This window comes from Rhopalosiphum padi, chromosome 1 (genome assembly GCF_020882245.1).
Source record: "Rhopalosiphum padi isolate XX-2018 chromosome 1, ASM2088224v1, whole genome shotgun sequence".
NCBI classification, from domain to species: domain Eukaryota; kingdom Metazoa; phylum Arthropoda; class Insecta; order Hemiptera; family Aphididae; genus Rhopalosiphum; species Rhopalosiphum padi.
The window spans coordinates 1819288-1832913 of record NC_083597.1 but is presented as its reverse complement, the minus strand read 5'-3'; the positions used below and the strand labels follow the sequence as shown (position 1 = coordinate 1832913).

The following is a 13626-nucleotide window of genomic DNA, read 5'->3' as shown; positions in this document are numbered from 1 at the left end:
ATAAACTCATAATTATGGTCACGCGGCGTAATAGATAGGCTTTTTAGTGGCATCGCTGTCATGAGTGCGTTTTTCCAGCTTCATAATAACAAAATAATATGAAATAATATTATCATGGCACTTAACAACTAACGAGTAACAAGTGAGTTAGTATAACTATTACAAGTAGGAATAATTAGTATTTAGTATGTATAACTTATATATTATATATATATATATATATATATATATTATTTATATGTAATTTCATCTCTAGGACAATTAATTAGTAATTTAATAATTTAATATCTATAATATATAAATTAACAACATCTAAGTCTGGTATTTTAATACTTTATCTTTAATATTAAAACTTACGATTAGTTGATTGGTTTTCTTTTAATATTGTTAAATTGTATATTCATTAATAAAAAAAATTCCATTCTTAAAAAACCAAAATATTTTCCAAACAAAATAAAACAGATAAACAGTTTTAGGCCAATAGATTTTAGGTTAAGATTTTTAAAATACAATCACTATATATTTAAAAATCTTACACACAAGTCCCTTTACTTAAAAAAATGTATATAATAATAAAAAAATTAATAGTAAAGCTTAGAACTTCTCTAGTAATTTTAAATTTCGTATATATTTTAGCGTGTAAACTAAAATTACTAGTTAGTTATAGTATATACAGGAATTAGGAATGGTGTGAAAGTGGGGGGAGTGAAGGCGTGGTGAACTTGAAATTTTTCAGAGGCTAATTATTAAATGGTCTCATAATATTCCTTCAAACTACATCCACCTAAAACCTAATAACTATCGCAGTAATTAGTAACTTGCTATAGTTCAATACTGAATTATTATTATCCGTTGATAATTTCTCACCCACCGGCCCACCATTTCATTATCCATAATAAAAACATAATTTCTTATAATTCTCTCTTCGCACCGACACTAGGTAATCACATAAACGACAAAAATATGATTTATTTCTATATTTATTATCTCTGATATCACTTACAGCATTTATTTCCAATACGAAATGTTGTTTTCAACAGGCACGTAAAAACTGCATATTATGTTGATTAACTCGAAGTCAAAAGTTCAAACTCATGTTTGAAGTAAAAAAAAAAAATAAAAAAGGCCGTTAGGAGAATAAATTATCATCCCTCTTGCACATGCCATTGACTGTGACTCGGATACAAACTGATGACAATGTCTAGTGAATATGGTCGGAGTATAAGTGTTTTGCAAACGATCCTTTGCTATATAGGCGATACCATCGAGGGAAAAAAATAGTGAATGGAGAAACGTAATGCATTTTATCAGTAATCATTTGTAGTTTGTACACGATTACGTAAATTGTAATTAATAGACATAATATACAAATAGACAATAGTTATAAAATTCAACGCTGAGTAACTACCTATACTTTTACCGAACATCATCGTGCCACCGCGAATACGGTAATTTAAACCGTGGTCACACTGCGCACGATTATTTTGGCACCAGTGACTCCCACCACCGTCGTGATGATCGCTGGACCAGAACGACGGAACGAAACGTTTCGCACGACCCGCGAGTCTCCACTAATCACTAGTTATTAGTTGCCTAATTCCTAAACTATCGTGCGCTCTTGCAGTCAATCGTTTCGTCACATCGAATATTTCGTGTCAGTTGTGTTGTGAAACCAAAAACACAGTCCACAGCTGCAACTGATAACGTTACGATATAGCACTTTCTATTATTCGGATCGACTGTGTTATTGTAGCGCAATATTATTGTGATTGTCTATCAATTTCGTTCCGAAATTAATTACGATCATCGATGAAAAGTGAGAGCTCTGCAGTCTCCGATTTAATCTGTACGTCAAAGTGCATCACACACTCTTCACCAGGAGGCAACTACTGAACGAGTCAGTGATTCGTAGAAGGATATCGGAAACTGTACGAGGCTTCGAGGACAAGCATCAAATCAATTACTGGTCAGACAACAGACGATTAAACAAACCATTTCGCTGCCAGTAATTGTATTGTTGCCCGTTTTTGTCGTTTTGTAAACAAGGTATGTGTATTTCGGTATTTACATCCAACATCTGATACCAGCTAGGTTGACAGGTCTGACTAGTTGGCTCATCGCCCGGTTGTTATAATCAAGAAATAATGACTAATCAAAAAGAAATGGATAATGAAGACTGGAAAGAAAAATACAAAGCACTGGAAAAAGAGTATGATGATTTTCGAGAACAGTCTCAGTCACTGGAACGTGAATTGGAAATGGATGTTGAGGTTCTGGAGAAAAACAACAAAGAGCTAAAATCAAAAAACAATCAATTACAATTTGATCTCGATACATCAAGGGTATGTACACAATTAGATTAGATTTAATTATTAATAAAAAAAAAAAAACATTTGGCTCATAGTTTAAACTAATCTAATATTTAATATAAAATGTGAACTGTGGTATATTATTTTTTCCTTTGTTGATTATTTTGAGTCTTAAGATAAAATTACAGTTCACCCAATGTACAAAAATTCTATTAAAAATGAGTTATGGCTACATAATATGTTTTATGACTTTATAGACTAAAAATCGTGAAGAGCAGCAAAATCTAATGAACCAAATACATAGTTTACAAGAGGAGGCTATTCATTTTCACGAAAGAGAAACAAACTATGTAAAATACATCAGAGAGTTGGAACAGAAAACTGAAGACTTAGAAAAATCACAAAGGTTTGTTGGTTTTTAATCAATAATTCTTATTGCATAATCGAGATTCTTCAAAATATTTTTATTTATTTATTTATTATAATTTTTATTTGTATTCCAGTATAATTTATTAATTGAATATTATTAGATAAAAGTAATTGCGTTATATTATTATTTGAGTATAGGATTCAGCACGTTTCCATTATCTCAACTATAGCTGGTACCTAGTAGTCCTAGTACAATTATATTATATGTTATGAATTGTTGAACTGCAAAAATGACACTCGTGTGAATTATGACAATATTTTAATGGAATAAATATATGCAAGAAGTATGAAAGGTGTTGAAAAATAATATTATTAAATTGGGAGTCCAGTATTAATTGTTGAAATATATGAGAATATGTTTTAAAAGAAAAAATATAATACTGTAAGAGTATGACCACAGCAGTAAGAATTTTTAGTAAGCTAATAAGACAAGTGTAAACAAAAATAGTAATTGAGTTGTATGGAATTATATAAAGCAGGTGATGCTATTATCAGGTGGTAGTTGAGATAAAGAAAAGTAATGGCATTTCTATCATGTTAAACTGTTTTTTCTTCCTGGTACGTACCAGTTATATCCTCTAAAAATTATAATTAATAAATCTGTTGGTAAAAGTATACAAGTAAAACAAAAAATTGTATTCTTGAATTATTTTAATCATTTATTACCAATATTCTATTATTGTAATTATTTTAAATTGTTTGATTTAACTACAATATTCAATGTTTAATAATTGATTATAAAATTGAATAATTGCCCACCTCTATTTTTACTCTGCTGTATTTAATTATTTATAACTCATACTATTAAATATTTATACATCTTTGCCAACTAATATTAGGACAATATATTAAAATGTAATATAACTAACTGATTGGTATAAAATAAAATATTTAAAAAAGTGATTATTTTTACCATTACATTAACTATTAGTTTATCTTCATTAAATTGGTGACTTACTATTAAGAATAACATTTTTAATACAGTATTATCTATAGGTTTATCTTAACAGAAGATGTGTATTTTTTCTCAGACCCATATGAATATAACATAGATAAACATATTAATATATAATTTTTGAATTATGTTAAAGTAAAATCAGCTTTAAATGTTTTCTACAATTGTTGTAATGGATGGTTTCACTCTAAGATTACTTAAAAAATTGTTTTCATGTGAATGCTTTATGTTTACGTTACGTGTGGGCTAAAGAGATAAAACAAAGTGTGCTGACATCCTCTTAATAACAATTAAATTATTTGTAAAAATTAATAAGAAATATGACTTATATATTAACTTAAAATTTTAAATTTAATAACTTTTGTATACATTTTTTATTATACTACCTAGATAAATGAATGATTCATTGATTTATATTTTCAGAGAAACTTGTGCATCTTTAGGAGATTTTGAAACTAAAATGAATGATGCAATTGAACGAAACGCACTCCTTGAAGTAGAACTTGATGAAAAAGAAAGTTTGCAAGCTATGGTTCAAAGGTTAAAAGATGAAATTAGCGGTAAGTCTTAAGTCAATCAGTAATACATTTTTTCTTACTTTGAAATATTTATTAGACTTGCAATTATTATTATTTATACTTATGTTTGTTGATATTAAATCTAAAACACTAATAAGTTCACTAAAGATACATCTGTTATCAGTGTTATACACTTTGTACAGAAATCAATAACGATAATCTAATACAAATGATTATAGTAGTAAATTATAAAACTTCTTTAATTACATATTTATAATTTATATTTATTTTCATATTATTAAAGTATACAATTTAGTTTTTTTTTTAAATATTTTTGTATTTTAATTTTATTGGTTTATATTTTATGTCTTCATTGTCAATCTTGAATTTCCAAGCTTCATGCAATTTATAAATGTTTATATGCATAATTTATTTTGATTTATATTTCAGTTTGTTTTTATTTCTTGTTGGAAAATACCTAGTATTAATAAAAAATGAATAATTAAGTATGTTGAATATAATGTAAATATTTCATTAGTCTGCGGTACTGTATTTGTTAACCAAATAATATTGATTGGGTTATTATATTACCAAAACTGGACTTCACTGAAAATTATTTCTATTTACTCAGTTATAATGAGATTTATTTTTTGCCAGAATAGTGAAATATATTAAACTATAGAATTTTAAATAGTATATAAAATATTTATTATACATGATTAATTTACTCATCATCAACAAACTTAGTTATAACTTTAATACATTTATTTTTAGAATTAAAGCAAGAAATTCAAAGTAAAGAGCGCAAATTAAATCCTGAAATGAATGAATCTCAAGCTGCGGCTGCAGTCAGGCGGTGTAGCAGTTTTAGAGCAGCGGTAGACAATAGACTGTCATCTTCAGCAGATAACACACCAAAAAGTCATACAAAAAGTAAATTAATCAAAAATATTTTTGATGAATTAATATTAAACTGTTATTAATTTTTTTAGGTTTAAGTGGAACTGTTGTATTTCATTCACCACCTACCAAGTTAGCTAGAGTTGGTGATATCGTTGGAGATCTGATGAGAAAAGTAAATGTAAGTTATTTTAATTAGTACTTATATTAATGGTGTTAAATATAATAATTGTTTTTATAGGTTCTCGAACTCAAACTAGTGGAAGCCAAGCAAATGAATGTTGCTAAAACTCAAAATTGCCCATTCTAACAAAACGCTTTATGGCAAACCACTCAAATGGTTGGCCTTCTGTAGCTGAATTCTGTGTATTTTTTATGCTGCTGAGAATCCTCAAGTCTTATATGTGTATCTGCTCTCTGAAATGCATTATCCTATTGACCTAGGGGGACTGTTTCGTATGTTCATATCTCTAAAATACTATTTCCCAGTTTCCCAATGACACATTTTAAATGTTATAATGTTTCACGACAAATGCAATGTAAAGTATCTTTTTAATTAATATTTTTTTATTTAATTATAAATTATTTATATACATGATATAAGTACATAATTACATTACAAAAAAACTTATGACAAAAAGTTTTTATTTTAATTTTATTTACTTATAGATTAGTATTAAATAAGGCCTTAACAACGAAACATGGACCCTTCTTTTGTAGAAAGACAGACAATAATATGTTTGTACAAATATTTATGATATTATGCACATAAGATTATTTTTAAATCACATATGTTTATGTATAAAACAATAATGTATTACAAAAATATATTTACCCAATAAAAAAAAATGTATATATTAAAGAGAAAAAATTGTATAAATGAAAATCGAAATTGTACATTTTTTCTTTGTTTGCTACATTTTTACAATTTATGAGAATGTTGACTAGACTAATTCACTTAAAAATTAAAACAAATAAAAAATCGTCATAAACAAAATACACTAACAGAAGCTGTTGCTCCATATTGTGGTAAAGCGGCGCAAATGAATTTATTTGACCAAAAGAGTTCTCAAGATCAAAGATCTCAAGGGAAATTTTACTGGAAAACCTGTTAATTTAGAATTTGATGATAATAAATATATAAAAATAATAATATATACGTTGTAATGTGCGATGTATCTAGTGCGTAACATACTGTCTATCGGAACGGTAGATATATGTTTATATCCTTAGCCATTACAACATAAACAACCAATTACAGATTGCAAGATGAGATATTTGAATACAATATAATATACTTATAATATTAATTAAAACTAAAACGAATACATGTTACAATAATAATATTATGTTAGTTTCCTATAACGATGTTAGGTTTGTGTAGTTATACAATAAACTACCATAAAAAGAAACGTCACTGTTAATTTTATATTATAATATATCGTAAACTTTCGATGAAGACTCGCTGCTTACAGGTTTTTTGAGAGAAATCTGGGGCGGGCCCGTGTGCTGCCCGAGGATAAGGTAGTCGCGCTGGGCCACTATATACACGCGACTACGCTACTTAACAAATAAAATATTTGTACACGAAAAAAAAAAAAAATTATCACAGTCAAACAACACGCGCTGAACGTTTTTTTGTAGTTGTTTTTTTTCTTATTTTTTTTTTTTTTTTTTGTTCCTTTATGGCACCGTTCAAAAACGACAAGATTTAAAAAAATAATAAAATTTCAAAATAATAAAATACGGAAAAACCGCGACGGACAACATTCTCGGCCCGCTCACAGAATCCACTCGAGGAACGAACCGCCGAACCAGACGGCGACCACCGGCAACAGGTACGTGGCCAGCGCTTTCTGAAGCGTCGGTTTGGCCTTGTGGCCCGCGCTCGATCCAGACCCTGTGCCGCCGTCGGACGGATCCGTCGCCGTTCGCGTCGGCGAGGGCGTCGTCGTGCCGGCCGCGTTGATGGCCGTCGTGACCGAGCCGCTTCCGCCCGCCGGCGGTGGTGGCGGTGACGGAGACGACGAGGGCACGTGACCGCTGAGGGTATCCGAGTCCTCGTCTCCTGAACCGTCGCCCGACGACGCTATCGGGCCGGCGCCGCTCGACTCGCCACCGTGGAATACCTCTTCCATGTCCCACTCCACGTCCAGCCCTTGGTACGCGTTCTTCAGCAGGTTGGTCAGGGCCTTGAGCGCGAACACCTGTTCGTTGAGCAGACTACTCGGCCGCGTCACGTCCACCGGCACCTCGGGATTCCTCTTCTGGTTTTTGATGCCGTCTTTCATCACCTCCTTGGCGTAACTGAAAAATAAATCACCATGACAATATTATACATCAATAAATTATAGTAATTTTAACTGATTCGGGAAAATATTGAGGGGAAGGTAAATATAATATGGAACAGTGAAGGGTTGCTAAAAGCCAATCTCAGTATATTAATATTATAAATGAACTACAGTTTTAACGTTGTGTTTACTTAACTTTATATACGTATGAAATATTTTAACATTTTATGAAGTTTGATAGTCGATAATCATAAAAAACATTATAGTAAGTATCGGGTTTGTATGAATTTTCACATTTTTACCGGTTGGTTGAGTCGTAGTATTATGCGGCTATAAGTAAACATAAAATACGTCCCACGCATAACGTTGTTAATAAAACTTTTGAACGCGTGTCGCGTATACGTAATATATCGTATTTGCGTAACTATATCCAAGTTTCACGATATTTTGATTTTATAATATATATTTTTATCAGTCAGTTAACTTGACATTTTATTTTTACATTATTTTATTATGCATTTCGATCGGAAACAAAATTTCAACTTTGGGCTTATATTATGTACATTTCACGATAGACGCAGTGATAGTTGATTACGAAAGAAAAAAGTTCTATTATGACGTTATGCACAGTTTTTCAATGCTCAACTTTCAATAATAAAATTCCCATCGGAGCTAACAGCTTATAAATATTTACTACTAATACGTAGTTTTGTCAGTTTTTTAGCAATACATTTTTTTATAAAAATGTGATTTTACGAACATATTTTATGGATTTTTTTATGTAGACTTCAGGTCATACGTTTCATACACGTATAAATAAATCATAGGGTGCTTCCAAGTTAATCGCATACCTTGACAGTATTTCGAAGTGGATGCGATGACAGACACGACTAAATATGCCATTTTTTAGTAAACATTATGGATTAACGAATAAACCTAAAATTTTATTTTTATCGCACTGGTGGTTATTTAAAATTTTTTTTAACAAACAGATCAAACCGATATATGCTTATTAATATTTGTCTTAATATATTATTAATAAAATAGTGTTTAAAGTCAAGTAATATTTTTTTTTACCCGACCTAATAACTAATACTAGCTTTAAACAAAATTTATAATTACCTGGCTAATGCAGATCCGTTCCAGCAACTGGTGTTCTGAACGGTCTCGATCACAGCCACTTCATTATTGCACACCTCATACGGCAATCTCTTCCAAAAGTTTTTTGTGGACGACACATGGGTGCCGATGTCTTTGAGCAGCCTGTGGAACGCAAACGCAGGACCTCCTTGGTCTTCTTCCTCGTCTTCGAGACCGTTGTTCTTGTTATTCTTTTTCCTGTTTTTGTTTCCTCCACCACTGGCACCGTTCTTCGGACCATTGTTGTTCTTGTTTTTCCTTTGCTGCTGTTGCTGTTGCTTCTTCCGTTCACCGCTTTCTTCCTGGACGTTTTCTTTTTTTTCATTTCTGGCTTGAGGTGGCACCGCTGGTTTCACGTCGTCATACTCGTCGTCTTCATCGTCTTCGTCGTCCTCATCGTCCATATCGTCCTCGCCGTCCTCGTCGGCTTTACCGGCGTCCTTGTTTTTGCCATCGTTCATCACTCGTCCTTGTTGGTAGTCATAGTAGTCGTCGATGTTGTACACGTCGCGGCGACGGCGACGACGTGATGGCCCCAACGTAGGTTTACCGCAGTTGGCGAACACCTGTTGGACACGAACACAACGAAATCATTAACACAGTTTCCAGATAATTTCGATAAATATAATTTCGACTGGTTATTCAAAATAAGCGTATAGGTGGTTGAGGTGAGGGTTGTATAGGTAAAGCTAGGAAAATCGCAGTTCAATCCCATGTAAGCAACAATAATAATAGAATATAGATCCGAAGACTTTTAGGTACTATATATATACCTACCGTTTATGTATACACTACGGATAAGTATTATCATTTTGGTTATTTCTTTTTAACCTTCATAGGAATGGTGGTTTTTTTATGTACAGATAATTGTAAATGATGTATCGAATTAGCGATATCACACAAATTGTAATAATTACAATACAGTAAAATTATTTTACTTGATTAGTATTGAACACATGTTTAGTGTGGTTTTGGGATTAAACTGTTTAGTGCAAACGGTTATTTTTTATTTTTGAAACAACGAGTTACTATAGGTAGATAATAGATAAGATATTGTACCTTTTGTGAAACCTTCTGAGAGTTCTCTTGGAAGTTCATTATACCTTCGGATATCTTTACATTGATCGGTATAACGACAAGTTCGATGTTAAACGGCCCTAACAGACGTTTTTTCACCTTCTCCATGATATCTGTAAATAGATAACCGTTATAATATTGTATACTTTAATGTATATGAAAATCGAAATAAAAAAAAATTATCCAATGCCTATACCTAAAAACGCGTTCCAGTCTTGATCAAGTTGCGAGTGGTACGCCAAACATCCTTTCATGACGTTCAAACAATAGCCGTTACAAGCTTTGCTGTCTTGCAATCCTCTACAAGCTGGACATTGGGTCATTCTGGTGAAGCCGACTAAACACTCCTGGGTAGGCGCCATCTGTAATATTACAAATCGATCGTATTTTAATATATATCAATTGCATAAGTAAAGTTGTTGGTTTTATAACACAACTTCTGCTCCCCCTTTAATGTACCAATCACTATAGTCACTACTGTGACATAAAACTTTAGTTTTTCTAGTGGAAAATTTCAATACAATAACAAATCATATGTGTAGCATACAATTATAATAGGTAATTTGTTGATGTAATGTCAATGAAACAAAATCGTATAGGTACAACATACTGGTATTATAGTATACCTGGTATATTATGATAAATTATGTATATCCATTCCAAGACAAACTATGCTATTTATGTTGTGGCTAAATCCTCAATGCTAATTACGCATTTTTAAATGATAAAGGCTGAATAATTAATATTTCATAACGTTTATTTTAAAGCCAAAATCATCAAAATTCCCCACCTATGAATGCTCTTCATATAACATATAATTATAATTTATATTATAGTATGCTGTTAGTGATGCTGTTCGCAATTAATGAATATACTATTATAATTAAATATGTCTTAAAATATAATGAATTATACAAATATAACACTTCACGGTGTAAAACGAACCTTGTTGATGTTGGCCAAAATGTCACTGGCTATTTTCAGGGCCTGGACGTACGTTCTGGAAGCGACAAATGACCTTTTCAGCGGCGCCGAAAGTTTGTCGGGCACGTCGCCAAAAGGCGCTACCTCAGACATGCTCTCACTGACGCAAACCAAATACCTGCGGATAACATAATCAATCAAACGGCGTCATAAAAACGTAGCTAAATTCAACCTTTAAGTATAAAATCAATAATAATCCCCCAAAATCAAGTAAGAAATATATTGTATAACATATATGTAATATGTATACATATAAATAATAGTTGAGGACTCAAACTTATACACACTACACACTTACAAACTTGTGATAGTATGTTATAATATTATCTAGTGTTATTTTTAAGTTTGTATAATTTGAAAAGATTAAATAAAAACTATTCATCTTTGAATAATTGTAGTAAACGAAATTATAGTTTGTCCGCTGAAGCTGTGATATATAATAGTGATAACTAATAACCGTACGCACAAAAAATAAAGAATGTGCGCGAACATACTACGAAGTACGAGGTACCTACCACGAGTACAGGATTATGCTGTTTCCAAAATTATTTTAATAAATATTATAATCAATAAGCATTTATAATTTTAAACAACTGCCAGAATATATAATATACAATAATAAGTACTAAAACTCCACTATATAATAAAAAAAAAACATAATATAGTAAGTATTGTTATTGTAAAAAAGAGAGATTATCTCATTTGAAAAAGAGGAATTATATTACATCGTTATGATAGCATAAAAAATCTGAGTTTTTATAAATCGGTTTAGCTCTAAAAAAGGATGAGCATCCTTTGTTAATCATCCTGCTGTATCGTTTCGGAATACAATAGCTATTGCGCGTAGGTATATAAATGTGTGTACGTGCGTTTGTGTGTGTATACACACGAAGACTATGATTTCGTGACCGCAGCTGTGGCAGTCGTACATATATGATGGTAAACTGATAATATATATTGTAAAGTTGTACGAACGGAACTCGTGTAGTAGCTCGAACTTTTGAAAACGTAACGGAAATTCTTCGAAATCGCTTGACGTTCGTGCCAAGTCGACCGCAAGAGCAGTTCGTTTATTCAGGCAGAAACAAAAAAAAGTTTTCCGAGAGATATTGTCACGAGCGTAGGTATATACAGTGTATTCACTATAAATACGTTATGGGGCGCATAAAATATTATAAAATGTACATGGACGCGCGTGTGTATATATTATATGAGACACAGAGAGGAAAAGCTATAGTTTGTAGTTTGTATAGATATAATGCTGAAAAATGTGTGTCGAAATGATAAAGCGTGAAAAATCACTCACTTGGCGTCAAACGCAAATTGGCTGTTCATGACAGTGAACATTTTCTGACACAGTACGGAGAAGAAGTTTTCCAACACCTCAACGATGTTCGTGTTGCCCGCGTCGTAATACTTTTCCAGGTCTCGGAACAGATCTTGGAACAGGTACGAGTTCTGTTCGTACATCATTCCGTACGTCTTTTTGAACATGTCGTGAAAACCCATTCTTGCCTTGTTCAGCATGTCCCTGAAGTATTCTAAACATAAACAAGAAACGATGAAAAAAATAATAACAAACACTCAGACGGCAAAATTGTGATTTTTATATTATATTCTTAAACAAATCAACTAGGACATTTTTTTTAAAATAATATTATAAAGTTATACTAACCATCGAATTTCGCAGCTTTCTCTTTGTACATGCCGCTCAGGGTTTTTAATGAAGTCTGTAATTTATCCTCGTACATATTTCTGCCCACGGTCACCAGTTGCGGTTCAGAATTTTCATGACAACACGTCTCTTGCGATTTTCCGCACACTTGCAAGAAAGCGCCTGTAAAAGAAAAAAATCCGTCGTTAATGATTTGTCGTATTATGAACATTATGATAATATTATATGTGCATTATTGGATACATCGGGCAAATATTATAATATACATTTTTCGATTAAATATAATGTTTAGAACAGTCTATAGAGTCTCCGGGCTAAACGATATTTACGCACATGTTACACAGCATAATAATAATACAGCGAATATCGCCACATCGCCGGTCGTCTAACTAGATTTTTATCACAATATTTAAACGTAGTAAAATGTTAGCACAAATAAATCGAGATATCTCGTTCACTAATGTCGAATTCCTTGCACTGAGTATAATAGATATAAGTTTAACAATCTATGCACTTAAGTAATATAATAATTTAGAACACAAAAATTATGAATGAAATGAGTATTATGCGGATACCCTTACGAATTCGAGGTTGCTCATTGTGTATTAAATTGTGGGTACTAGTTCGAATGTGTATTATTATTATTATTATTACGTTACTATACGAGGCTAATCGTTTTGAAACGAAAAAACAAGTCAATTAAGGGCGTTGGGAATTAGTCGGACGTATTCAAGATTCTCCTTTGTCACGGTAAATTTTTAAAAACGAATTCGTCAACAATATATTTTTAGGTAAGTATAGCTAAGGTACCTAATAATGCGCAGAACGTCTTGATCTAAAGGGAAAAAACATTCTATTATACATAGATCGTAATCGTTTTTTGAATGTTTCCTCTTTACAGAACAATATAGATACGATTTTAGATTTTTATTTAATGCTAGCTATTCATGAACGATTTAGACGATCCCGTTATACAAAATACGTACACAGAACAAGAAGAGACCATCACGAGTCTTCCAACAGCGCAAATTAACTTTAAATTGAGTACGTAAACGAAGTAGTGGACTAAGTGGAATGATAACGAAGTGATAAATAGGTCGATAAACGAGTTTCGGTCTACGTTCATTGTCCATAATATGATAATACGAACGATACGGAATTGCGAAATGCAAATATTTAGTTAAAAGAAATTCGTTTAACAAAAAAAAATTGTATAGGCTTTCGGTGGATGAGAAGCCCGTTTACAGAAAAGAAAGCCCTATGTATATAGTGAAACTATATACCGAATATTATTATGTAATAACGGCTATTCTATTTTTTTTCTCCAAGGCATTAACAATTGGCCATT

The 13626-nt window shown here is 31.7% G+C and overlaps 2 protein-coding genes across 4 annotated transcripts in view; one reads left to right on the top strand and one right to left on the bottom strand.

The window, feature by feature from the left end:
* Positions 1-1567: 1567 nt before the first annotated feature.
* Positions 1568-5997, top strand: LOC132918183 (nuclear distribution protein nudE homolog 1). 3 transcript variants are annotated; one of them, XM_060979325.1, is made up of 7 exons: positions 1568-2046; positions 2100-2342; positions 2567-2715; positions 4117-4253; positions 4986-5132; positions 5204-5292; positions 5353-5997. In XM_060979325.1, exons 2-7 carry the CDS (start codon positions 2145-2147, stop codon positions 5419-5421), a joined length of 789 nt encoding a protein of 262 aa, XP_060835308.1. In that variant the 5' UTR covers positions 1568-2046; positions 2100-2144; the 3' UTR covers positions 5422-5997. The 3 variants fall into 3 exon arrangements, with proteins under 3 accessions (XP_060835308.1, XP_060835300.1, XP_060835294.1); XM_060979317.1 differs by having other exon boundaries at positions 1570-2046; positions 2088-2342; positions 4986-5144; XM_060979311.1 differs by having other exon boundaries at positions 1571-2046; positions 4986-5144.
* The window catches only part of LOC132918175 (glypican-6-like), a 54416-nt gene continuing 46446 nt past the window's right edge, over positions 5657-13626 (bottom strand). The window contains exons 2-8 of the mRNA XM_060979299.1: positions 12279-12440; positions 11910-12144; positions 10565-10721; positions 9816-9981; positions 9602-9732; positions 8525-9108; positions 5657-7418 (exon numbers count right to left, since the gene is read on the bottom strand). Coding sequence (XP_060835282.1) covers positions 6893-7418; positions 8525-9108; positions 9602-9732; positions 9816-9981; positions 10565-10721; positions 11910-12144; positions 12279-12440 — 1961 coding nt within the window. The 3' untranslated portion in view covers positions 5657-6892. The remainder of the gene's footprint in view (positions 7419-8524; positions 9109-9601; positions 9733-9815; positions 9982-10564; positions 10722-11909; positions 12145-12278; positions 12441-13626) is intronic.

Coding starts and splice junctions, on each gene's coding strand:
- LOC132918183 (XM_060979317.1), top strand. CDS start 2,145: ATGACTAATCAAAAAGAAATGGATAATGAAGACTGGAAAGAAAAATAC. Junction 2,343..2,566: donor TTGATCTCGATACATCAAGG/GTATGTACACAA, acceptor ATGACTTTATAG/ACTAAAAATCGTGAAGAGCA. Junction 5,293..5,352: donor ATCTGATGAGAAAAGTAAAT/GTAAGTTATTTT, acceptor TTGTTTTTATAG/GTTCTCGAACTCAAACTAGT.